Here is a 26,220-nt window from a genome sequence, read left to right on the forward strand (position 1 = left end):
CTTTTAGCAGTATTCAAACAAACAAAAAAAATCCCAACAAGTTTTGAGTTCTGCAGAAAGTTTGTTTCATGACATCCTATATTACTAATGTATCACCTGTCACTGTGATTAATCTCCACTTGTTCTGGCTCCCAGTAGCTCTTCTCAATTACAGTCTGGCCTGTGGACAATATGGAAGGGCCAGAGAGGTTTCAGTCAAAAGAAAAACATGTTACAGTAGCATGTGCAGATTCTTCTTTGGACATCAGACAACAAAAAATGTACATTTGTATTGAAGCTGGATGGAACCTTTATTAATAACGTTTAGCAAGTACTGAAAATCAGACAAGGTGATTCAGCCCTGGAGGAAGGATAATGCAGTTCTAGGACATGACTAAGCCCAGGGAATCAAACATCACATTTCTGCATTTGCAGGGATGTCCGTACCAGTGTCACCATTGCTCTCTCTCAAGGGTTCTGCCAGGGGGGTGCAGATTTAAACTCTGCCTGGGTTCATCGCGGGAACTCTGCTGATTGATGCTGCTCAGGAGATGAACTGTTCAGTGCTTCTCACAAGTGCTCTGGCCACAGCCCCACCTGGCTTTCTGAGATTTGCCAGCTGGCTTCAGGTTCCTGCTCCAGTGAGGACAGTGGGAGGCACCTACTGCTGTGAACTCCCTTCTGCTCATGGGGGTCTGCAGTTTGTGTCAGAGCCCACATAATGAGCCAAGACCAGAATCTTTCATACCAGAAAGAAGATGGCATTGCATTTACAATTAATCTATTATTAATCTATTATTTATTGAATTTCATATGATATATAAAAGCCAAATGAATATCAATAAAAGGCAGCAAAGGAAGCACAGTGACACCCTCATCCAGGATACAGAAACTGTGCATATAAAACCAGGTTTAAAAATACAGAAATCATTTTCTAACTGCAAGGGCAAAAATCATTAACCTATAAGCCTGACTTCAGTCACTGGCATGATATCTGACAAAAGGGGGAGAAGATACTTTGGATGGCAACTGGAGAAGAAACAGTGGTGCAATAATCAGCATGGGTGTGTGAAACAAAGAAACCTGAGCAGAGTAGCTGGCCAGGGGCAATCTGATTTATATCAAAGTGTAAGACATAGTAAAGAAAACTCACTAAGAGACTGGAGGTGCAGTCTCTGGCTATCAGTACTACATGGCAAGGAATAGTTGGAGCACAGCATATGAAAGCTACAAAGCAAACATTTAAATTACTCCCTCCTTCCATTCCCCCCAAAAGAATCAACCATGATTATCCAGATGAAACCAGGACATCTGGCAACTAATGACTCACCTGCACAATACAGTAAATATTGTATATTAAAGATGGATTCCAGACTAAAGCCCCAAACTAAAAATCACCAAATCTTGGGAATGCTCAGAATCTGCATCTCAACATCATGGCCCTAGAAAGTGGAAAGCCACAATTCTAGATCTCTTCAATCTAGATGGGGATGGATGTCAAAATGTGGCAGGGATTTTGTGATCATGTCCTCCCATTACTATATATAGTATATTAATTAACTTCAGTAATCAGTGTTATTTGCTGGTCTTGCCTGAGAATGTAAGCACAGAATATACCTTGTTTAGCATCTAATACATAAAAGCACAATAGTCCTTTTTTCTTTTTCAATCTCGTCAAACTAGTGCTTCTCTGGGTGCAGTTCTAATCCTACCACACCCCATATGTCAGCAGAAAGCTGATCATCTTTGTGAAACGTCTTCTAATCTTACATTATATCCATCTTCCCTGCCAAGGTTAAAAGAGTGTTTATCAGAAATTAAAGAGCAAACCTCACCCGCATTCTGATTGGTCCAATAACATCCTGAGCTGTTGTGCACAATGGCACCATTCTGAACTACTTTCCAGAGACAATCTCATCAAGGGCCTGATCCAAAGCCCAGTGACATCAATGGAAATTGTTCCATAGGGTTCAATGGGCTTTGGATCAAGTCATGAGAAAATAAAAAAGGTCTCCAAGGAAAACAGCAAAGTCACCCTTAAGATTTCTTGGGCCAAATTCTTCTCTTTTACACTCACCCTAATGGCTTCAGTTATACCAATGCAATGTCAGTGGAGTTGCATAGGTATCACAAAGAAGAAACAGATCCCTTGTCTCCTCCTAGTTGTTTTTAGCACACAGGTGTTAGCATCACACAGAGCAGCTTTTCTGTGTGAAATCACACATTGCTGCATCAAGTTTGTGATCAAAAGGTAATTATTGTGATCACTTAGGTTCTGATCCTGCCATGGAATCCATGCATGGAGATCTTATTGCAGAATTGAAACCTAAATTAGCATCTTATTTGAAGCCTTTCAGAAATCAAGTACTGTACTGGATTGTTAAAGTGTTTTACTGAAAATACCTTCATACATCATTATAGCTCCCTTCTCCCACAGCTACATTTTAGTTGGTCTCTCTGGATCAGTGATGGGGACTCCTCCAAATGTCTGGCTCAGTGCAATTTGGCAAGATACACTTTAAAATGGGAAAGCTACTTGCACTCTTTAGGTTCCATTTACAGGCAAGTCGCATCTTACGCGCCTTTAACATGCACAAATTCAGCTTTGCGCGGTAGGCAAAAACGGGGAAAAACAGAAAAACAACAATATAAAAACTGCATCTGTTGTGCGGGTGATTCCGCCCGCCATTCAACTAAATGAGTGTTTCACTACACGCAGTTTTCGCTTTACGCGCTAACCGCGGAATGGAACCCCCGCGTAAGATGACACTTGCCTGTATGTTTCTGTGCACAGAGTTATTATTAAAAATGTGGCTATGTACGGGACTAAGGATGACTTGTGACTAAAGGATCAGGCCTCAAAGCAGCAAATAATGACAGAATGGGAGTTAACAGTGATATGCCATTTTATCTCGCCTCTTATGGGAACTCTTTTCTGCTGCTTATTTTAACTTTCACGGGCACAAGAATGAACATCATAAGAAAAATATTTGTTTTACATAAACTAATATTAACATACAGCACTAATAGAACCATAAGAATTCAATAAGGGCCAGTTTTTTAAATATCTGTAGATGCCTAAAGATGCAGATTAGGTGCCTAGTGGGATTTTCAAATTCTCTATGCAAGTGAGGTGCCTAACTCCTGTTGATTTTAATGAGATTTAGGCATCTAATCTACACAGGCACTTTTGCAAAGCCTAAATGCCTTTAAAACTCTGGCTCTAAGCTGAATATTGGGATGCAAACAGATATCTCAGGAGCATTAGTGCACTTATTTTTGGTTCACTCTCAACCCTCGCACCCCAACCCCAGTGCACTACTAGCTCAACATAGCACAGGCTCTCGCATCTCATTACCTCAGTGAACCTAGCTATATTATTTAGGGATAAATTTGAATTCCATTGTTCTGAAAAATCCTGAGGAAAAACATCTGGATTTTGCACCATTACTAAAGCGATCATTAATTCCTCCCTAGCGGCAATTTAAGATGATCATAGAGAATGTGTAGTAGCTGGATCTTATTGCATAACCCTCTTCCAATCTATTTAGATGTGTTTCTAGGAGTAAAATGTAGTAGTGCAACTAAATATATGCTGAAAACTCAGGTGGGAGAATGGGCTGAAGAAGTACTGCTCATTATTCAGTAGTCAGAGGGTAGATTTTGAATAAAAATAAAATGTGTGTTGATTAAATGAGCCTCCACCCTCATGATCAACAAATCACTGGAGTTCATTCAGGCTTTTTGCGAGGTTCTGTTTGCCATTCATATGGAGATGGCCCAAGGAACGAAGGATTCAGGTTCATCTTTCGTACTCTAGGAGAATGAACAAGAGGTGAAAGAAGTGATTCTGTTAATGGTATTCACTTAGAAAGAACTCACTACAGCTATTTATAAAACTACTCTGCATATTTCACAGTGCCTCTCCCAGGTGGCCCCTACTGAAACTTCTACAGCTTCCATTAATTATGCATCAAACACCACAGCAAGATCTACTGAGTAGGGCATTCTACAGAAGGCAGGCAAACCCATACAAGCTGTGCTGACAGGGAGGCTGGTAGGTCCCAAAGCAGCATGGAAGAACAGCATAGAAGAACAGCATGGAAGAACAATTGTCAATTGGCCCTCATCTATGGCAAAGCTCCTGAGATGTCCACTGAAATTAATAGATTGATAAATCTGGGGGCTGATCTGCCCTGCAATTCCTGTACCCTACCACTGCCTAGGGAAATACTAGGAAAGAACTCTGAGTGGGAACTCAGTCTCCATTTTTCACATGGGCCAATCAGGCCCACTAGTATTTCAACAGTAGCAGAGGTGTGCATGGCACTTTACAGTAATATGGATTGTCAAGGACTCTGCCTCAAGGAGCTTATGATTTAAGTTAGACAAAAAGACAATAGTGGGGGTGGTGGGAGTGGGTATAATGATAGCACATACTGTAGGTGGGAGGGTGTGGGAAGGACAGATCGAGAAAAGATTAAAAAATTGGAGTTATTAAAAGGCAAACCTTGAATGCTATAGACAGGAATGGCTGGCATGGGCTGGGCCTGTCAACAGACATTTTGATTCAAGAATCATTAAAAAGTCTGAACTGAGGAGTTCTGCTGTGTGCACCCCATATCCAGATGTAAACACCATTTAAACTACAGAAATATGGGCCTTCAATGCCAAAAGCAATAGGCTGCAGCTACAAAGGAGTGTTCCAAAAGAAAAGCCTCATTACCATCTCAGTAAACTGATCGGCACAGGCCATTCGAATCCGCTCGGGAGTCAGGGGGCTGTTCAGTGTGAAGGTCCCGGTTAATCCTCTTTCCTTTCGCACAGCAGCCACTGCATCCCAGAGAGCAAAGAACACAGAACATCCCAGGAACAGCCCTGCCTCGCCTATCCCCTGACAGAGAACAAAGGCTGTCACATAATTTTGCTTTATGAACTGATTAAAAGAGGAAGTGTCTTAATATCTGTGATAGCTGAAAACCTTTTACAAATTACTGATTTACAATGAGAGTCAATGAAAGTTTTCCACTGATTCAGTGGAAGCAGGACCAGAGCATACTGGGTACGTCTATAGTGCACCGTAAACCCAGGCTCACACTTGGGTTTGAGTCCAACTCCCTCAGCCATCCACACACAAATCTGTACTATTCAGGTTAGCAAGCATTCAGTACCTAGGACCCTGCTGGGGAGGTGGGTTAGAGCCCGAGTCCCACTGAGACTTGGGTCCAAGCCCTGTTAATTTGCAGTAGGACACAGCTGAAGCCGCAGATCCAAGTCAGAAGGCCTGCATAGTGCTGTATGGACACGTTGGCATGGCTGGGAGACTCAAGTCCAGCAACTGTAAACCCGGGTTTACAATGCAGCGTACAATCAAGTGTGGGGCTTGGAAAACCCAAGTCCATAAGCCCAGATTCCCCAGAACTGGGTTTACAATGCAGGTTTTCAGCTGCTGGCTGACTGCAGAGATCTGTAAGGGCTGGTTTCAAATGCTAGCTATAGATTTTAGGACACTTTTGATTTCTCACCTGTGCAGGATTTCAAACTGAAAAGAAAATCAATTATTTGGTAAAAAACGTTGGCAGATAAAACTGAAATGAACCATCTCCAGGGATTCATATCCAACTAACAAACTAGAGCAGAGACAAAACCCTGCATGTGAACAGCACTGAATGCCCTCCTCAATCTGATCCAGATGCAAGTTTCACAGTTGACCTTATTTCTATCACAGGTCAAATCAAATCCAATCCCCAGATCTAGATCCTCCTAAATGCTGGGAGTTTGGGCACCTTCATCAGGACTGAGATCTGAATTTCTCAGCTGGCCATTACTGTATCTCTAATTGGCCTTTCTAAAACTCAGGCTCCAAAACACTCCTGAAACATTGGTCTGGATCTGCATTTTGCAGCTTTAGCCCACCTCTATAAGAAACTGACAACCAGATTTCAGGATTGAAAGATGCTTAATTTTCAGGCAAGGCATCACAAGCTCTACTTTCAAGCATGTTTTATTCACCAATGATGATTTTAAAATTAGTTATAGGAGTTGTATGCATAAAGTAGGCTAAACAGGTTTTGTATGCTCACTTTGAAGACTGACGCTAAAAGTCGCTCTTTAGATCAACTCCATCCTGGGTAATTATTTCATTTTGGTCTGTAATTTTCTTTCAAATGATCATCTCTTTCAAAATATTTCATCAGGACTATTTGAAAATAGTTTTTAGAAGGAACTATTGTTCTAATATATCCTTCTGCTTTAAATTTTTTTTTTTTAATTCTGAAGTTTTTATTTAATTGACTACATTACACCCCTAATGGCCTAGGTAATTAAAGACATGATGCTCAACGCACTTGAAATGGGCAGTATCCCCTATATCAGTGGTTCTCAAAGTTTTGTACTGGTGACCCCTTTCACATAGCAAGCCTCTGAGTGTGACCCCCATCCTTATAAATTAAACACACTTTTAAATATATTTAATACCATTATAAATGCTGGAGGCAAAGCAGGGTTTGGGGTGGAGGCTGGCAGCTCACGACCCCCCATGCAATAACCTTGCAACCCCCTGAGGGGTCCGGACCCCCAGTTTGAGAACCTCTGCCCTACATCTTGCTTAGTGTTATTGCTTATGTGTATATTCAATGGGCTAGGACCTGGGCTGGTGTAAACTGATAGCTTTACTAGAAGTTCCTAGTCCACTTGTTAAATCCTAAAATTATCAAGAGGCAACCACGATGGAAGAGTAGAACTATCCCAGACTGCAGTTTCTTCTGCATTTGTAAATAACACAATGATGTGGAGATCTGTTTAAAATGTAAAAGAACAGGAGCCTGAGGTTCTTCCTCCCTTCAGGGATTTTATACCAGTGTACCTTCTTTGACTTGAATGAAATTACTCCTGATTTACTCTAGCATAGGTGGTAGAGGAATCAAGCCCCAGGTTTCACTTGCTTACCTTGGATGAGTAGATGGCATAAGGATTTTGTGAGGATGACAGCAAGGAAACACTGAACTGTTCTGGGAGGTCACAGATTGCAGGGATTTTATACTGATCCGGGCCCCGAGTGTACAAGACGCCTTCTGGGGAGTATTTTAACTCCTCCATTGTATAAAGTCCAATGCCCTGAACAAAGGCACCTTCAATCTGAGAGTGAGAAATTATAAGCACTTTATTTTTTCTTCTGCTGTAAAATGTATATAACATTGACAATAATTAATCTCTCTCTCTGGACAGCATTCTCCTTCCTATTAGACTGTTGGGTTTCAGGGCTTTCCTTTGGAGCTGCTGGAAAGCAGAAAGCTCTCTCCTCTCTCCACCTGCACTGCATAAGTCCAGTCTACATCACACTACAAGATAGGGTGCGATTCTTAGATTGTGTACAAATATGCATGCTTGATGAGAGCTAGCACAAGTATAAATAGTCTTTTCAGATCATAGTAGTATAGCACAGGTAGCAGCAGTGGTGACATTGAGTATCTACCCACAGGGAGGGTTGAGGCAAGTTTCTACTTGGCACAGCTAAGAGGTGCTGCTGCTATCTGTGCTACCACAGCTACACTACTATATATACTTGTGTTATCATTGAGATAGTGTGACTATGTGTACACAAGCTGGGATTCATACTCCTAGCTCACAGCTCACTGCCCCACGAAGAATGAAGAAATGCCAATCAGAAGGGCTGAAGCAATGGACCAGAGGGTGCAGTGGGGAGAAGCATTAACATGCTGTGAGGAAGGGGACCTGGTCATAAAGTGAAGGAGAGCTTGAAGACTCGGGTCTAGCCCAGCAGTGTGAAACTACACAAGTGATGAGCACAGTGGTGCAGGTGGACAGTACCACAAGGTGACACTAGGTATACTGGGTAAAATCCTGGCCCCACTGAAGTCAATGGGAGTTTTGCTATTGACTCCAATGGGATCAGAATTTCATCCCGTGATATTATCTATAAGGTGGGCTGATAAGACGTTAACGGTAGATGAATGAATGAACACTCTTCAATACAAACACAACAACAAGCAGCACTACATGAATGGAATAGTAAGAAATTCTTGGCACATACCTGTCCTATATCCACAGCTGGATTTATGCTGCATCCAATATCTATAACGATGTCTGTTCGGATGTTCTACCAATCAAACACAATGTGCATTGTGGTGACAGATATACGGGTGGATGGGATGAGAAGGTGCAAAGGGTCAGAGGCTTAATCCAGTGGGACAAGACATGTTTGTATAGAATCTCTTTCAGAACATACAAAACTGACCTATTACCATGCAGCCCTTCCTCAGGCAAAACATTCATTAACCTCAGTGGGAGTTTAGCCAGTATGAGGACTGCAGGCTTTAGCTCACTGTATTTAAAGTCTCCAGTGGGACTTCCCACAGAAGTACACACTACGTCCAGTGGGATGTGTTGCTGTAGTATGCCCTGAAATGTAAGGAGACTAGGCCAGGTGGGATGACTGGCTGGTCAGGAGATTGGAAATGTAATACAGAGCTACAGTACAATTTGGCATACCGCAGGCACCAAGAGAAAAGGCAAATACTGCCTGCAACATTGTCTCCTATAGCACCAAATCTGAACACAATATTATATTTTCACAAACCTTGCAAAAATAAGATTGTATTTTTAGTTACTTGTGCACATTTTTCATTCTGCTCTAACTGTAATTGCTCGTTATTTACATCAGTTGGTACATGCACATTAGTACAAAGCCAGGTGATTTACCAATGCACAGATTGTACGATTGTTGGGACATCAAGCAAAACGGGAAATTCTGGTGGAACCTCACTGTACTATTTATGAGTTTTAGTGACATTCACTGGTTACCTTGTGATCTCCCGTAAGACAGTCAATTTCAACCTCCGAACAAGCAGATCCGAAAATAGAATACGTAAATGGATGGCCTTCCCCTTTCTCCCAATCCATGTCAGCTTCATACCCTCTGGGAGAAGCAACAAAGTCCATGGGAAGCATGGTTTTTTATTCCGTTTTATTAATCTTTGTGTTACAACAATAAAGAGACAGAGCAAATAAGAGTTCAAAACTATGTGAAATTAAACCTAAAATACTCTGCTGGTTTAGCTCCATTAAAGTCAATTAAATTCTGGCAACCAATATGATAAACAAACTGCTCCAATCTAGAAATTCTGATAAGCAACCAAATCCCAGAAGATTTCTGACAGAGATTGTCATGGAAATCATGTATAAAAGACAAGTTTAAAGTAACAATTACATAGCCAATGACAAATGAGTGAAGTAGAGAAGGGAAATAAAACGGTCAGATCATAGGAAAGATTAAATTACAAGGAAAGATGTAGAGAGCTAAAATGCAGACCTTAGCTAAGCAATGACGGAGAGGAGCAAGATGATGGTTTTCAAAACAGAAGTGTTAGCCCTAAGAAGGGAGAAGAATTATTTAGGAAGGTCTAAGCAGGCAATAACTTGGAGAAATGGAATGAAATTAACAAAGGGAAAATATCAGTTGAACATCAGGGAAACCTCTTCAGCATGAGATCTATGAGACTGTGGGATAATTTTTCAAAGTAAGTGGTGGAAGCCTTCTTGTTTGACCAACCCAACAATAGGAAAGGTACAATAGGGAGTAATCCTGTATTGGTAGGGAGATGCACACAATACATACATCTGGCTCACATCCTCAACTCTGAGCTCAGCAGGTTGTGAGATCCGTGGTTGGGTAAGTGAGTGAGTGTTAGGGAGAGAGAGCTACACTTCTTCTGGGGCACCTAGTGCTCCTTGCAGCAGCAGCTGGACACCTCATTTCATGGACCCAATGTGCTGCCGCCCAAATTATAGCATTCCTCTAAGGAGCAGATCTATCGATTACATGAAAATATGAGCTAAATCAATCAAAAATGCCTGTCAAGTCCTCTCTATCCAGTTTCACTTTCCGAGCTATTAACTATCTTCATGAGTTACTCATTAAATTCACATTTTCATCATATTGCTGAGGTGAGCCTAACTAAACTTAACTTTCAAAAGGACTAAAAATATTTGTTACCTGAAGTACCCTGTAGCTGAAAGATTAATGCTCTGTTCAAATGCTTCTTTAACCTGTAAAATACAACAATATTATTGGTAAACCTATCACCTGGGAAGGAGTTAAACATACACCTATTTATTTAAAAATCAAACTACAAGAAAATGCTAAAGAACTGAAGAGTGCTATGGTAATATCTAATGATTCTCTCTGCCAACAGCTCCATTTTTTTGCACTGAGAGACTAGGCAACTGCTGAGTAAGTTCTCTGAAAAATGCAAGCCATGATTCCAGTTCGAACACAAGCCTCTGCAGGCAAACGTGCATGTAAATACTGCGGTTGTAAAATCCTGCTCGGATGCCCAGTAACACTTCCCTCTTGGGGAGCTCACAGAAGTTCAGTCAACATGAAGGGGAGTCAGACATGTGCAACTCCCAGATACTTGATTCAGGTTTGAGCTTTAATATGTGGATCCACTATGAAAAGTGACTTATGCAAAAATGGCACTTTGCCCAACAGAGCTACGCCTTGTTTTTATTCAATCATAATTCCTGATATTACTGACTAAAAATATCTTCTGACATTGCAGTTACGCCTTGATTCAACAGTTCATCCCTAGTCAGCAAAGCACTTAAACACGTGCTTAACTTCAGGCACATGGTTGAATCCTATTGACTTCAATGGGTCTTAAGTCTGTGTTTAAATGTAAGCATGTGCTTATAGGCTTTTCTGAATGGGGATGGATTTATACACATGTTTAAATGCTCTGCTGAACTGGGGTTTTAATGCTGCAGAGCCAACACAGCTTTGGAAGAGTGAACTGGATTTTATTTGGTTCACACATAAGCATCAGACTTGTTCTTACAGCTCTGCTTGCAGAATCTTTACTGTTGGCAACATGGCACCAGAAAGAATCCAGCTTGACTTTCACATTACAGGTTGAGTTTGCAGTGCTGATAGTCAGAAAAGTGTCTATTTGTAAACTGAGCGGATCTGGTTGATAAGACACAGAGGTCAAAGAAATGAAAACCCAAGTTGCCAGTTTAAAAAGAAAATCATTTTTCAGAAAAAATAAAAAATAAAAATATCCTCTGAAGTGCAGTTATGTAAGTGATTCCAGCAGCGAGGTGAGCTCCTAAATTTACTCCCTCTCAGCGATTCCCATATCAGATTTGCTTAATAAATATAACAGTATGTTTTTTAATTTAATCATAGTTTATTAACTTTACAAGAGGCAAAGCAGCTTCTTCTCTGCATGGGTCAGCATTATTTTTTATGTCAGTCATTCTTGATAATCTAAATTAAATTATCTAAATTAATTTGGCAGTCACTAGAACAGCATTAGTCAGGGCAAACTGATTTACTCCTCACATATGTAGGTGTCAGTTTTGCTTAGAGCATTGCCACAGGTGTTCCACTGTTATTCTCTATTAACAAGAATAGTTGGCAAACTTTATAACATTTAGCAGAGTAATCAAGGTAATCCTTTAAGAGGGAACATCTCTGTGTGTTGGGATTGTAAGTACCTCAAGGGCAGGGACTGTCATTTTTGTTAGACTTTAAATCATCATGAAGCACTGTATAAATAAAAATAGGATTTTAATATCTATCCCACATCTACAGCTCTGCACCTGTGCATCGAGGGACTCAACTGCTCGGGTAGCAAGTAGATGAACTGCAGGCCAAAACTGGACCGCCAGATGCTTTTGAACAGACCCTGAAATCTTTTTATTTACTTCTTATCATTATTGTTATTTTTTTTTCATTATTTTCTCTGGAGTCTGGACCTTGACTATACCTTGACCAAGAAATTTGAACCTTGACAAACAATAACTGACTACCCCTCTAATACGTGATTCAAATCCCACTGAGGCAACTAAATAATGATCTGGGCCCTCCTCCCAGTGTGATATTTGGACAATTGTTCAAGAGACTGGTCCCACTCTGATTGAGGGTGGTCACAGATGAAAGACCTGATACCGCAGGCTGTTCCTTCAGGACTGCCCCCTGGGTTCATACAGAGGCCAAATGAAATCCAGGGGCTTTAGCATGTGCATACAGGATTGAGATCTAATCACTTTATCAGATTTGTTTGGACCAATTAGACAGAGCTCTTTGGGTTAGCGATCGTCTCTATGTTTTGTGTTTGTACAGTACCTGCATAGTAGGTCCATAACTAGGGCTCCTAGATACTTGGATAATACAAATAATAACAGAGGGCTCATCCTATGTGAAGAAGCTTTTTAGCAAGGCAAAATGTGATTCTAAGCATACTACAGGTCTAAGCAAGCCCCAATTGGTGTTTTATTCCTATCAATAGTTTTTTGACACTGTTGTGACACTCTGTATTTCGGGGGAACACCCAGCACCCCCAGGTTCATCCTTGTAAAATGATTGTGTGGTATCTAATGCAAAATTTGTCATGTTGGATGTCTTCGGAAGGCTCATGATGCACTGAGTATTGTGGTTATAGTGATGTATAGTAATTGTTGTTACAGTAATGTTATAACAACGTTATAGGCTGTAATTTCATGTATATGTATGTAAATATATCCTCACGGCTTAAAGCAAGCCCAGACAAAAACTCCCCAAGAGCAGAGGGGCAGTTCACACCTCATCAGGGCATGTATGGGACAAACGCAGCCCAGCCTCACAGGAGCAATGGACGCTGGCCTAGGCAGCAACAAAAGATCTGTTGGGCTCTTGAGTGAGTCACCCCAACTGCCTTTGATCAGTTTAGGACTGCGATGAGGTAATGCTCAACTGACTCTGAAGTGGAGAGGGGGGGCAAGGCCAAGAGGGAAGAAAGAACATGATAAAAGGGAGAGATGTTTGCCTCTCTCCTCCACCTACATCTACAGACACCACACTCAGGGACTCAAGTGCTGATCAAAGGGAGAGCCTGGCTGAAGAGCCACCAGACAGCCTGTGGTGAGAAGCATCTAAGTTTGTAAGGGCACTGAAAGTGTTAAGATCAACTTAAAATGTGTTTTGCTTTTATTTCATTTATTGATTTGTTATGTTTTGACTTATAATTACTTAAAATCTATCTTTGTAGTTAATAAATCTGTTTGTTTATTCTACCTGAAGCAGTGCGTTTGGTTTGAAGCCCGTCAGAGACTCCCCTTGGGATAACAAGACTGGTACATATCAATTTCTTTGTTAAATTGACAAACTCATATAAGCTTGCAGCATCCAGCCGGCATAACTGGATACTGCAAGACGGAGGTTCCTAGGGTTGTGTCTGGGACCAGAGATATTGGCTAGTGTCATTCAGTTGCACAATCCAAGGAGCAGCTTACATGCCAGAGGCTGTGCGTGATGTTTGCTACATGTTCAAGATTCCAGTACTGCCAATACCATGCATTTAGCAGCTCACTATATATATGGGGGCAGGGGGCACCCAAACAAAGCATAAGGGCAAGATCCTCTGCTCTGGCCAAGCTGTGCTCTGTGCAGATAGCTTTTATTCTGCTGGTAAGAGATCACCATAGAAAGAGGAGAGAGAAAAATATAATATATATATATACACACAACAAAATTGCTATGTATGTGCACATTTTTTTAATATAATTCACACCTGTTTTATTTTTCACCCTGATACAAAAGTGCCTCTTACCCAATCATTCCAGGTACCTTTCGGGTTCTTGCTAATGATGGGCTCCAGGCGTTTCAAGAGAGTCTGGCAAGCATCCTGGTGAAGAGAAAAGTTGGGGAAAAGAATGCAAAAGTAGAGAAATAGACATGCGTCAGTATTTAATAATATTCAACATATTTTTTGCTACGGTGGAGGTGCTATCAGCAGAGAAGACATCCCATTTACTTCTAGAAATCATTACTCCTCATTGAATTCCTTAGAATTTCTGGGGAACTCATCACATGTCTTCCACTTAGAGAAGGATGGTGAATCAGTTTCTTTTGAGGCTCTTATCACTTCCTAACTGTCTATGGCCATGAAAAATGCCACCTCCTCAGTGAATTTGAAGGAAAAGCCTCAAATCCTGGGGAAGGGGAGACTCAAGTTTGTTCCTGACTCCAGCTCTTCTGGACCAGACATTTTCAATATTTATATGAAAATAGATTAATCTAGCTAATTGGTAAGTCTACTACTAGAGACAGGTGACCCTGAAACACTCCATCGGGTTGATCAGTTTAGATAAACATCTGGAGGTCCTTATGCTCATTCAAATCTCAAAAGAAGTAGTAGAACAGAGGCCCCATCTCTCCCCAAACCAGATCCTTCTCCTCCGCTTCCAGATTTGCACAACCAGGCCTCCTTCAGGCCTCTGAATCATTCCTTACTCCAGGGCTCTTATGATGCCCACTCTTCCCACCCCGCCTTTGGATCAAGGAATCAAATACTTATGAGATATCAAGTCTCTCTCCTAGGACTAGCCAAGTTTCTGCCTTCAAATGTGCCACCACTGTCAGGCTTCCCAATAAAATTATCACCCAGATACACTGTTCCATTGTAACAGAGAACCTTCAAAATGTGTAAGTTTTAATTAAAAAAACAAGAGGCCTATGCCCAGTAGAGAAACCAAAGATCAGTTAGGCCTGTGATTCTTTCATGAAAAAATAGGGAAGGAATTAAGGGTGTTGATTTAAGGAAGCTAAGGAAGGGCAAGAGAGAGGTAGGGAAGATTCGTTTAATTAAATTGACCCAAACCTTAAAATAACGTCTGGTATTAGTATGAACTAGCACATGGTCAGTGCCAGGTGTTTAAGAACTGGTTCACCCACTTCATCACAGGAGAGATAAGAGGCCTCCATTATATGCAGAGAGTGTTTAGTAAAAAACCTTAAGCCTTTTTGGGGAGCTCTGGGTTCTGTTCTGGAAACCCCAAACCACAACATACCAAAGAGTTTGGAATTCATCAAGAGGCAATGTTTCATATTCTTAGTGGCCACCTGCAATAAGCCACACGATAGGTAATTTCAAGCTCCGTGGAACTACTCATGTGTGTAAAATTAGGCACCTGCTTAAATATTTTGATGAATTGGGGCTTTTAAGAGTTAACTAGTAGAAAAACATTACCCTTTACCTTTACTGCCATTCCATTGACATCAGTTCCAGCAGATCCTACTGAAGCACAAGCATTAGGAACAGTTGTTGTGCTTGTTTCACAAAAATGAATACTCGACATGGGGATTTTCAATTCCCGGCTGGCAACCTAGGGTGGGGAATGAACATACCCTCATTCCATTTGAAACACACATTTCTGAACATTTCAATAATATCAGCCTTCAAAAGCTATGTCTACACAGCAAAGAAAAACCCAGGGCTTGGGCTGTTTCATTTTCACTAAGACCTCGCAGGGTGCGAGGTCCCAGATCCCAGGCTCCAGTCCATGCCTGACTCTACACAGCAGTGAAACAGCCCCACAGCTCAAGCCCTGCAAGCCCAAGCTGGCTGGCACGGGCCAGCTGTGAGTTTTTCTTTGCTGTGTAAACATACCCTTAGACACTAAGTCATGGATTTGATCTAATAAATAATTAGATATTCTTGGTCCAGATCCTTCCATTTCCAATTGTAATCACACTGCTGTGTCTGCAGGGATAAAATGGAACAGAGGAATGATGGTCTTGTGGCTAAGGCACTAGACTGATTCTCTGGAGAGCTGAGTTCAATTCCTAATTCTGCTACAAACTTCCTGTGCGATCCTAGGCAAGTCACATAGGGTGCGTCTATATAGTTAAAAATAAACAAAATATGCCAGAAACCCTATGGCAGCAAGTATCAGAGCGCAGGCCAATAGACTTGGGCTTGTGCTGCAGGTGTAAAAATAATAATGTAGATGTTGGGGCTCTGCTGAGACCCCCTTGTCAGGTTTCAGCCTGAGCCTGAACTGTTACTTCTAGCCCAGGTCAGTTGACCTGGGCTCTGAAACTTTCTGCCACAGGTTTTTCTGCTGCACAGATGTACCCAGTGTCTCTCTATCCCTCAGACCCAGTCAGTAAAATGTGGATAACAATTCAGTAGAACCCCGATTTTATGAATATCCATCTTAGGAAGAGAAGGTTATGTGCACGCCTATGGGTTCTCCACTCTAAGTGCGCATGTGCCTCATCAGTCTCAGATCATTGATTTTAGGTAGTAGTGTCCATTCAGCCCACACACGTGCCCCATACAGCCTCATGACCTGCACCATGGCCATATACAGCTGTGCGGATGAACTGCCTTCAGTTTCTTCTCTACCGAGGAGCTCCATAGTAAAGAACTCAAAGCGCAGGGTACGAGAGCAAGTAGTGGAGCATCCATAGGGACATACATCTTGAAGAACCAGTTACTGTACAGGGTGATAATCATCTCTTCTTCTTCCAGTAGTGTCTCTGTGGGTGCTCCACTCTAGGTGACTACCGAGCAGTGCCCTCTATGGAGGGGTATGTTTTGGAGTTGAGTCTAAGACTGAAGATAGCACAGCAGAGACAAACATGGCATCAGAAGCTGAGACACAAGTAACTGTATAGTGTTCAGAAAAGGTCTGAATGGAGGTCCAAGTCATGGTTCTACATATTTCTGTACAGGAATGTTCTTAAGAAACGCTAACAAAGTAGAAAGGAATCTTCTGGAGTGAGTTTATACTCTAGAAAGAGGTTGAAGATCATGAGACTAACAACAATAGGTAATGTAGCCAGATATCCAGTCTTTATTTGGAAATTGGCGATCCCTTTGTTTCTCTGCATTGTGGACAGAACTATCTGGGACATTTTCTAAAGGTCTTAGTTCTGTCTAGGTAAAAAGGCTAATGCCCTCCTGACATCAAGTATATGTAATGCCACATCTTCTTTATCCTGGTGTGGCTTAGGGAAGAAACTGGAAGTTGGCCAGGTTGGTTTACCCAGAAGTCCAAGAATACCTTTGGTAAGAACTTGGGATGCAGTTGCAACGTGACCTTTTCCTTAAAAAAAGACTGAACAGGAGCTTTCCCGGTGTTGGAACCAAGCATGTCTTAAGGCAGAGAATTCCTAAGTTGGGATGTAGGGTACATTCTCTGTTCTGCGAAAAGAAGTGCGGAATGGCTGGGAGAGGGATTGGTGGGCACATTGCAAGCTGTGCCAGGTAAGAGTACCAGGTCTGTCTTGACCAAGTAGGAGCAATCAGAATAAAGTGAGCTTCATACCTTTTTATTTTCAGCAGAACCTTTGATAGTAGGAGAAATGGAGGAAAGGTGTAGAGAAGGTCCTTGTCCCGGGGAGGAGAAGAGCATCACCCAGGGAGTGTTGTCCCATCCTTGCTCAGGAGCAGTAGTGTGGATATTTCCTGTTCAGGTGAGTCACGAACAGGTCTGGCTCACAGGTCTGGCCCACCATCTGAACAGGCTGTGAAGCACTAGCTTCCCCTCATGGTCCTGCAGGAATTTGTGGCTGAGATTGTCCGCTATCAAGTTTTGTCTGCCTGGGAGGTAAGCCGTGGACAGTGTGACATTGTGTGAGATGCACCAATTCCATAGCCTCATAGCTTCTGTGCAGAGGAGGGTGGCTTGGCTCCCCTCTGCTGACTGATGTAATACATACAGACTATGTTGTCTGTTAGGATTTTTGTATGTGATCCTGTGATCAGTAGTTGGAAACAGGTGCAGGCGTTCCTGACTGCTCATAGCTTGAGGAGACTGATGTGAAGGAATATCTCCACAGGTGACCATTTGCCTTGTGCTGTGAGGCCATTTAGATGAGTGCCCCACCTCTGAGTGATGCATCGCTGGTGAGGAGCAATGGTGGTGATGTTTGTGTGAATGGGATCCTTTTGAAAAGGCTGGCTGGATCCTTCCACCAGTATAAGGAATTTTTGCTCCTGGTGGGTGGTAACAGGGATTTGTCCAGACTGTCCTTATTTGGTCTGTAAACCGAGTTGAACCACATTTGGTGGCACTGCATGCTCGCTGCCATATGCCCCAAGAGTTGGAGCACAGCCTGGCTGGTATTTGGGGGCTGCTTTGAATGATGTCTAGGAGTGTGACTAAGGATAAGAACCTGTGTTGAGGTAAGAGGGCTTTGGCCTGTAACAGATCGAGGTCAACCCCTATGAATTCCAGGCGTTGGACTGGAGTGAGGTGAACTTCTGGGTGTTAATCTGTAGACACTTCCATAAACAAGTATATCGTAGCTTCAATGACTTGGTGAGCCTTGTGAAGAGATCAGGCTCTGAGGATGCAACCATCTAGGTGAGGGTAGATTATTATCCCTTGAGAATGTTAATGAGCAGCCACCAGTGAGAGAACCTTGGAAAATACTTTTGGGGCTGATAATCCCAGAGGGGAGGACTCTGTATTGGTAATGATCATCTGTGAAATCATCTGTGAGCCAGTAGGATTGAGATATGAAAACAGGCATCCTGAAGGTCGAGGGTTGAAAACCAGTCTCCCTGTTCCAACACAGAAATGATCCTTGATAAGGTGACTATCTTGAATTTTTGAGCCTCAATAAACTTGTTGAGAGCTGAGGTCTAGTATGGATCTCCAACCTCCCTTCTTCCTGGGTATTAGGAAATAACAACAGTAGAACCCCTTGTCTCATAGTTCTATGAGTTCTATGGCTCCTAACTAGAAGAGGCGATCTGTCTCTATTCATGGTAAACTTTTGTGAGAAGAGTCCCTGAAGAGGGAGGGGGAAGGGTGTGGTGGAGGGGGGTAAGGAGGTAAAGCAGATGGAATACCCAGCTCAAATGATTTCCAGAACCCATTAGTCTGAAATTATGTGTTCCTAGGCAATGCAGAGTGCCACCAATTGGTGGCCAAATGGGTGTGGAATGATGGTTGGCTGTGTCAGTTGGGGAGAATGCCTTGACCTGTCTGTCAAAACTGCTTAGATGTAGAGGGCTGGGATGAAGATTGTGAGTCAGATGGTTTGCGTTTAGGGAATTTCCCTTTCTTTGTGGCTTGTAGTGGCAGTGAGGCTGGTACTGAGGTACTTTGGTCTGTGCTGGAACTGGGGACTAAACTGTCTCTTTTGTCCCAGTATATAGATACCCAGTGACTGGAGGGTAGCTCTGAAGTCCCCCAGGGAATGAAGGGAAGCATAAGTCGTCTCAGCGAAGAGCTTCACACCCTCAAATGGAAGGTGCTTAACTATGAACTTTACCTCCTTTGGGAAACCCAACAAAATGAGCCATGATGCCAAAAGTGGAGATGGACCTAGCTGCTGTGTCGGCTATGTTGAGGGCAGATTACAGTGATATGTTTGCCACTAACTGGCCCTCCTAGATAATGGCCTTAAATGAATCATGATATGCTTCTGGAATTTTCTCAAGAAAGTCATTCAGTTTTATATAATCAGCACCATATGGAGCTTGGGAGGAGTACTGCGAAACTTCCTCCTCTGGTTCACTACAAACTAGTAAGCTAACTAATTATAGAAATGCAGATTAAAGTAATAGTCCTAGTGGATTGCGAATAGCTCTCTCTTTAGCCAGGGTGGTTGAGAAGAAACTGAAGGGGGTTAAGGCCATGCACGCTGGCTAGCCTCGTAGGTCAGCACGAGGAGAGACAGTGCATGTGCAGGCCTAACGGATACTGCTACCAAAATTCTCCGATCAGCAGTGCAGGGACACAAAGGGCTTGGCTACACTCGAAACTTCAAAGCGCTGCTGCGGGAGCGCTGCCGCGGCAGCGCTTTGAAGTGCGAGTGTGGTCGCAGCGCCAGCACTGGGAGAGAGCTCTCCCAGCGCTGCACGTACTCCACCTCCCCATGGGGATTAGCTTGCACTGTTTACACTGGCACTTTACAGCGCTGTATCTTGCAGCGCTCAGGGGGGTGTTTTTTCACACCCCAGTTGCAGCGCTGTAAAGTGCCAGTGTAGCCAAGGCCAAACACTCCTACAGTGGAGCACCTATACGAACACTACTCGAAGAAGATCTGAGGGTGGTTTGCCTACGCAGCTCTATATGGCTACGGTACAGGGCAAAAGGCTGCATGGGTCACATGCGCAGTCGGAATGAACAGTGCTACCTAAAATTTCTGATCTGAGGAGCACAGGGTGCATACGCACCTAGAGTGGAGAACCCATAGGGACAATATTCAAAGACCAGCAAGTTATATGAATAATTTTTCTGCTGCCAAAGTCATCTTTCTGCTACCCAATGTGACTTCAATCCTTCAGCCAACATTCAAGCAGCAGCACAGGATTGAAAAGACTGAGAGATGCGGTGCGCAAGTCTCTCATACAAAAATAAATAAATAAAGCATGCTGTATGCATTTATTACCATTTGTTATGTACACCATCAACAAAGAGTTAATTTATTAACTTATGCACTGTACCTGCTGTAATTTTCAGATGTTTACTTGTATTAACTTTTTTATTTTATGAACGCCTCAATCCCCAATTATTTAACAAAATACGAGTTCTGCTGCATTCCCTTTGTCTGTTTTGTCCATATAGTCGACACGCTCCTGGTGACAATGACTACAGGTTTGTAAAATGCCAAACAAAAAGGGGCCCAACACTGACCACAGCCTCCAGGCACTACTGTAATACAACAATAATAGTAATAATAAGGTGTTTCCTGTAAGCTATGTGCCTTCTCTGCTGCATCCACTGTGGCCCTTAACAAAGCTGGCTATGGGAACAGCTCACATATACAGGGCCAGTCTGCCTGCCAGAACAAGGGACTTTTCTCTGCTGCCATAACTCTGTTGATGTCAATAGAGTTATGCCAGAGAAGAACTGGTCTCTATCTGTCTTCACAGTCTTGTTATGGCTTTTCCAATAACTAAACATCTGATAAGTAGTGTTTGTCCATAGTACATATTTAGCACACGGCTAATATTTGATTTTGGTACCTGGATCATTTTGGTGTGGATGCCTTGTCCCATTTCAATTCCACCATGAGTTAGAAGCACAGAACCATCCGTATATATATGAACCAGAGCAGCAGCCTAAAGAGAAAGAGCAGAAATGGACTCCTGAGTTCTGTTACTGTCCTATGATTTAATGGAAAGAGGGTCTGCATTTAACATGGGGCAATGCATCAAAAGCAGAAGGGATGGCGCCTTGAAGTGCATTGTGATTTTAGATGCTATAAACTTATCCACTGAGACAGAATCAAAGGCCACATTTGGAATTCCAGCATCAGCTCTGTCTCTACATTAAACTCCAAATGAGGACATATCAGTTTATGGAGGTTGTTTCTCATGATGTTAGGAACATAAGGAAAGAATCTGAACTACATGGAATCATAGAACTGGAAGGGACCTCGAGAGGTCATCTAGTCCAGTCCCCTGCACTCGTGGCAGGACCAAGTATTACCTAGACCATCCCTGACAAGTGTTTGTCTAACCTGCTCTTAAAAATCTCCAATGATGGAGATTCCACAACCTCCCTAGACAATTTATTCCAGTGCTTAACCACCCTGACAGTTAGGAAGTTTTTCCTAATGTCCAACCTAAGCCTCCCTTGTTGCAATTTAAGCCCATTGCTTCTTGTTCTATCCTCAGAGGTTAAGAAAAACAATGTCTTCCTCCTCCTTGTAACAACCTTTTATGTACTTGAAAACTGTCATCATGTTCCCTCTGTCTTCTCTTTTCCAGACCAAATAAACCCATTTTTTTCAATCTTCCCTCATAGGTCATGTTTTTTAGACCTTTAATCATTTTTGTTGCTCTTCTCTCTCCAATTTGTCCACATCCTTCCTGAAATGCGGCCCCCAGAACTGGACACAATACTCCAATTGAGGTCTAATCAGCACAGAATAGAGCAGAAGAATTACTTCTTGTGTTAACACTCCTGCAAATACATCCCAGATGATGTTTGCTTTTTTTGCAAGCGTGTTACCACTGTTGACTCATATTTAGCTTGTGGTCCACTATGACCCCCAGATTTCTTTCTGTACGACTCCCCTAGGCAATCATTTCCCATTTTGCATGTGTGCAACTGATTGTTCCTTCCTAAGTGGGGTACTTTGCATTTGTCCTTATTGAATTTCATCCTATTTACTTCAGACCATTCCTCCAGTTTGTGCAGATCATTTTGAATTATAATCCTATCCTCCAAAGCACTTGCAACCCCTTTCAGCTACACAGTCTAGTCATTTCTAAAAATGGCTAGAGGAGTCACATTTTTGCATACCAATTGTGTTTTAATAAGGCAACCCCTATCTGGCACGCCCTTCTGTAGCAGGCTGCCACATGTCAAGTGTGCCTTCCTCAGTTTCCCCTCAGATCAGCCATAAAAAGAACAGTCTCTCTCACTGCCAAATTCAAAGTCCCACCTCTAGGTATCATTTATTCACATACATGTAAGACCCCTCATGGTAAAACTGTTCTCTTAATTCCAACAGTAAAACATATCAAGGTACAGCGATTTTCCATTCCCCTCTCCAGGAACATCACTTCCAGGTCATCCACACCTGAGTCCACCAGCACTTGGTTCTCAGTTCCTTTCTGTCCTTGTTCCAGAGCCCCACACTCCCAGCCATCCACCTGAGCGTGACCAGTCTCATGATTCTTCTACCCAACACACAGTCCAATAATTAAGCCCTTTTCAGCCTCCCAGCACTGGCTCTATGGCACAGGAAGGTCAGCAGGCCAACTCTTCTGCTGGTTTCCTAGCTTTAAGCCCCTTTCAGTCACCTGGGACTGCCCTCTCTGCTGGTCTCCTAGCCAATTCCAACCTACTTCCAGGCAGGGACTGGAAACCTCTCTGTTCTCCGCAGTGTACTTGTCTCTCCCAGGCAGCTTCCACCTGCTGCTTTTATTGCTCTGCTTTCTCAGACATTTCTCTGAATCTGACTCACCAAATCTCCAACTCACATGATCTTCTACCCTCTAGGGCTCAGGTGCTCTCCGAAGCCTAAATGGGTATCAACTGACTGACCTCTTAAAGGGCAGTGTCACCCAGTGACAGATGTTTATATAAAAACACTGCTGCAAGTTCTATTTTCTCTCTTGTTAATGTTTTCAAGGCTCTGGACTTTTTGGGGAGCCATGAATTGGATAAACTGACAGTACTGGTCAGAGCCAGTTAAGTCCTGAATGGGGTTTCCTTCCAACCCCCACAACTCAGCCACAAGCTACATCACAGTCTGCAATAGACCCTGTGAGTAAAATGTTGAGGAGAGACTGCAAATTGGGTGGCACATTCTGTCACCTTGAGGACCGATTTATTTTTCAATGTATAAAAGGTGCTTATCGAACAAGCACTGAACACATCCCCAACATTAAACATATCACACAAGTCATCAATATGAATTAAGTATTCTCCTCCAACTCTCTCTTCTTAATGTTTACCCCCCCACCCCCCGACCTGCAAATGATAAGTCTGAAAAAGCAGCTTTCCCTACTGCCCAAAGTTCAACAGTCTTGGGTTCGGAGGGAGCAAATGCTAGAGGTGAGAACCCTTTGAAGACGACGTCCTGCCTTCAATATCCAAAAGCTTAAACTGAGACACTGTTAGTAAGAGGCCTTCATCTATTTTTACCCTATGTAGTATTCTACAGGGACGCTAGCCATGGCCCAAACTACATGGGCTTTACAGATCAAAATTAACACTGTTGATTGCATCTGGAAGTGACTCAGAAGCCAATGCAGTCTATAGATAACAGGTGTTAGGATGTGGACAAGTGTTCATCTGGGATTAAAATTATGGGGTAGAAAAATTTGCTCAGGCCTAAACTTTGGTCAAGTTAATCATGTGGGTGACCAGAAGGCAGAAAAGAAAGCGAGGGAGGGGTTATTAGAGACATGGTAAAGGAAAAATACAAAAGCAGAACTATTTGTAATCACCAGACCTGTGAAATATAACTGTCCACTGCTAGTGTTAGAAGAAGCTTGTAACCGCAAAGGGTGGTGCTGTCTTCCTTTTATGGAAAGTGTATTCCAATTACGGCAAAAATGTTAACAAGGAAGTAGGTGTTGTTAATTGTGGTTTTACACTGTTATAAACCTGTTTTCAGGGATACTGCCAGTTCGCTGGTTCCCACCTTGCATGCTTGTAATAAAAGAGGTCTCAGACTGTTCTGATCCAAACACAATGCATGGTGGTTTTTCTACGACAATCTCAATATATTTTTTGTTATCTAAACTAGGTAAAATCTAGCCTTCCAAGGGTAAAAGGCTTAGCCCGTTGTGTTTGTCAGCATTTTTAAAGCAGCTTTAAAGCCAACTGACCTGAGTTAGAAAACGTGTGCATAAGCCAAATGGAAACTTCATGGGAATAATGGCAATCCCCTTCTTCTTCCAGTAATTTTGCTTGTTAAATTCTTCCACAGCTGTTTTCCTGCTGTAGTATTCAGACTTCTCAATACATTCATTCCAACACCTTACCATGTTCTCTGGATCACGATCTTGAGTGTAGCACATTTGTTCAGTTTCTTTGTACATGTTTATCTCCCTAACCTGAAACAGGAGAATTAAACCAGATCGTACCATCTTCATAAAAGCAGACTACTGCTTTTGGGATTAGCAGTCAAATAGTAAGTAAGCAAAATGCATTCTTGAAGGTTTTTATGATTAATCATGACAAACTGGGTAAAGTATGACAGTGGGGCCATATTATTCATTTTTTAAAGCAGTCAAATTCTGAATGGGAAATACTTTAAAATTTTGGCACAATTTCATCCAGAAACTCATACCCCTAGTTTTTTTTTTTGTTACTCTCATCTTTAAAATATTTTAGTCATTCAATCCAGAAACAGACAAAATACCATCCTACTCAGGTGACCAGTCACAAAAACAAGAGTAACTAATAACAACAAACACTTTGTAGTCCACTCAGGACTTGAAAACGATTAGTTCTAGCTAGTCAGCCAACCCAGGAGTTTTCAAATAGTTCACTGTGTGGGCCACACTTTAACACAGGTTGTACAGTACAAAAGAGTAAAGAAAAACAAACTGTTTAATTTCAAAGCTAATAATCCTCTTTCCTTACCTTTTCTGGTGATAAACCACTTTTGGCTGCAATAGCTGTTATCCAGGATTCTGTAATCAGTCCTGACTGGGGGAAACCGAATCCTCGGAATGCTGTGTTTGATGGCAAGTTCGTCTTGCAGGCACGACCGCAGCACCGGAAGTTGGGAATCTTGTAAGCATTATCCATTTTTAGTAAGACTATCTCTGCTACCTTGAGTATGACAACAGGCACAGCTAAATATCAGAATAGCTCTTCCCTTAAAATTACATTCACAATTAAACAAGTAAATATTCCTCCTATTAGAGAAAGGATTTGGACTTGAGACAATTCGGACAATAGAAGAGTATTTTAAGCTTTTTTAAAAAAAATGTTTCTATAAATCCCATGTAACATGAATATTCTACACTCATTACATCTACATTTCCCACAAAGAATGATCCTGCATTTCAATAGTTCTGTTAGCATATGAAAGGAATGTAGTAGATACAATAGCAGTTGATATATGATTAGTGAGCTACAATAGTCTCTCCATAGTGTAGCAAATTGCGGGCACTATCATGAGGGGTCCCACTGTCAAGGTATGATTCCCCACTCTGAACCTTAGCGTCCAAAAGATGCGGTACCTGCATGAACCCCTCTAAGCTTAATCACTAGCTTAGAAATCGTAGAGCTGCCACCACCCAAAAATATAACGTTTTGGGACACTTTCTGGCCCCCCAAACCTTCCCTGGGGAAGATCCAAAACCCCTTGGGTCTCACAACAAAGGGAAATAAACCATTCCCCCCTTCTTTCTTCCTCCCAGATCCTCCCCTCCCTGGGTAACACTGGAAGATCACTGTGATTCAACTCGTTGAATCTTAAAACAGAGAGGAAATTCATCTTCCCCCCTTCTCTCCCCCTCCCAGAGAGAGAGAGACAGTGATCCTAACACAGAGAGAAATCAGGCTTTTCCTCCCCCTTTCTCTCCTTTCTCCCACCAATTCCCTGGTGAGTCCAGACCCCGTCCCCCGGGGTCTCACACAAGAATAAAAGAACAATCAGGTTCTTAAAAAGAAAAGCTTTTAATAAAAGAAAGACAAAAAAGTAAAAATTATCTCTGTAAAATCAAGATGGAAAATATTACAGGGTCTCTCAGCTTACTGACACCAGAGAGAATCCTCCCCCTAGCACAAATACAAGTTGCACAAACAGAGATACAATGCTTCCAGCAAAATTCACATTTGCAAATAAAGAAAACAAACATAAGCCTAATCCGCCTTATCTATCTAGTACTTACTATTCTGAACATATAAGAGACTGTATCAGAGAGATTGGAGAGAAACCTGGTTGCACGTCTGGTCCCTCTGAGCCCCCAGAGTAAACAACAACCAAACACTAACAGCACATACAGAAACTTCCCT

The 26,220-nt window shown here is 42.3% G+C and overlaps 1 protein-coding gene across 5 annotated transcripts in view; it reads right to left on the reverse strand.

Moving 5' to 3' along the window:
* Nucleotides 1-274: 274 nt before the first annotated feature.
* Nucleotides 275-26,220, reverse strand: part of LOC116836084 (aldehyde oxidase 1-like) — a 98,355-nt gene continuing 72,409 nt past the window's right edge. For 4 of the 5 annotated variants that reach the window (XM_075070016.1, XM_075070019.1, XM_075070018.1 and 1 more), the window contains 11 exons: nt 24,838-25,029; nt 24,078-24,305; nt 20,754-20,849; nt 15,019-15,147; nt 13,593-13,667; nt 9,995-10,047; nt 8,803-8,917; nt 8,033-8,098; nt 6,928-7,116; nt 4,706-4,873; nt 275-3,795 (listed from right to left, as the gene is read on the reverse strand). In XM_075070016.1, the coding sequence (XP_074926117.1) occupies nt 3,745-3,795; nt 4,706-4,873; nt 6,928-7,116; nt 8,033-8,098; nt 8,803-8,917; nt 9,995-10,047; nt 13,593-13,667; nt 15,019-15,147; nt 20,754-20,849; nt 24,078-24,305; nt 24,838-25,029 (1,362 nt within the window). In that variant the 3' untranslated portion in view covers nt 275-3,744. Of the gene's footprint in view, nt 3,796-4,705; nt 4,874-6,927; nt 7,117-8,032; nt 8,099-8,802; nt 8,918-9,994; nt 10,048-13,553; nt 13,668-15,018; nt 15,148-20,753; nt 20,850-24,077; nt 24,306-24,837; nt 25,030-26,220 lie in introns of those variants that run through there. The other variant, XM_075070020.1, reaches the window with a different exon arrangement.

This window comes from Chelonoidis abingdonii, chromosome 10, assembly GCF_003597395.2.
Source record: "Chelonoidis abingdonii isolate Lonesome George chromosome 10, CheloAbing_2.0, whole genome shotgun sequence".
Taxonomy (NCBI): Eukaryota; Metazoa; Chordata; order Testudines; family Testudinidae; genus Chelonoidis; species Chelonoidis abingdonii.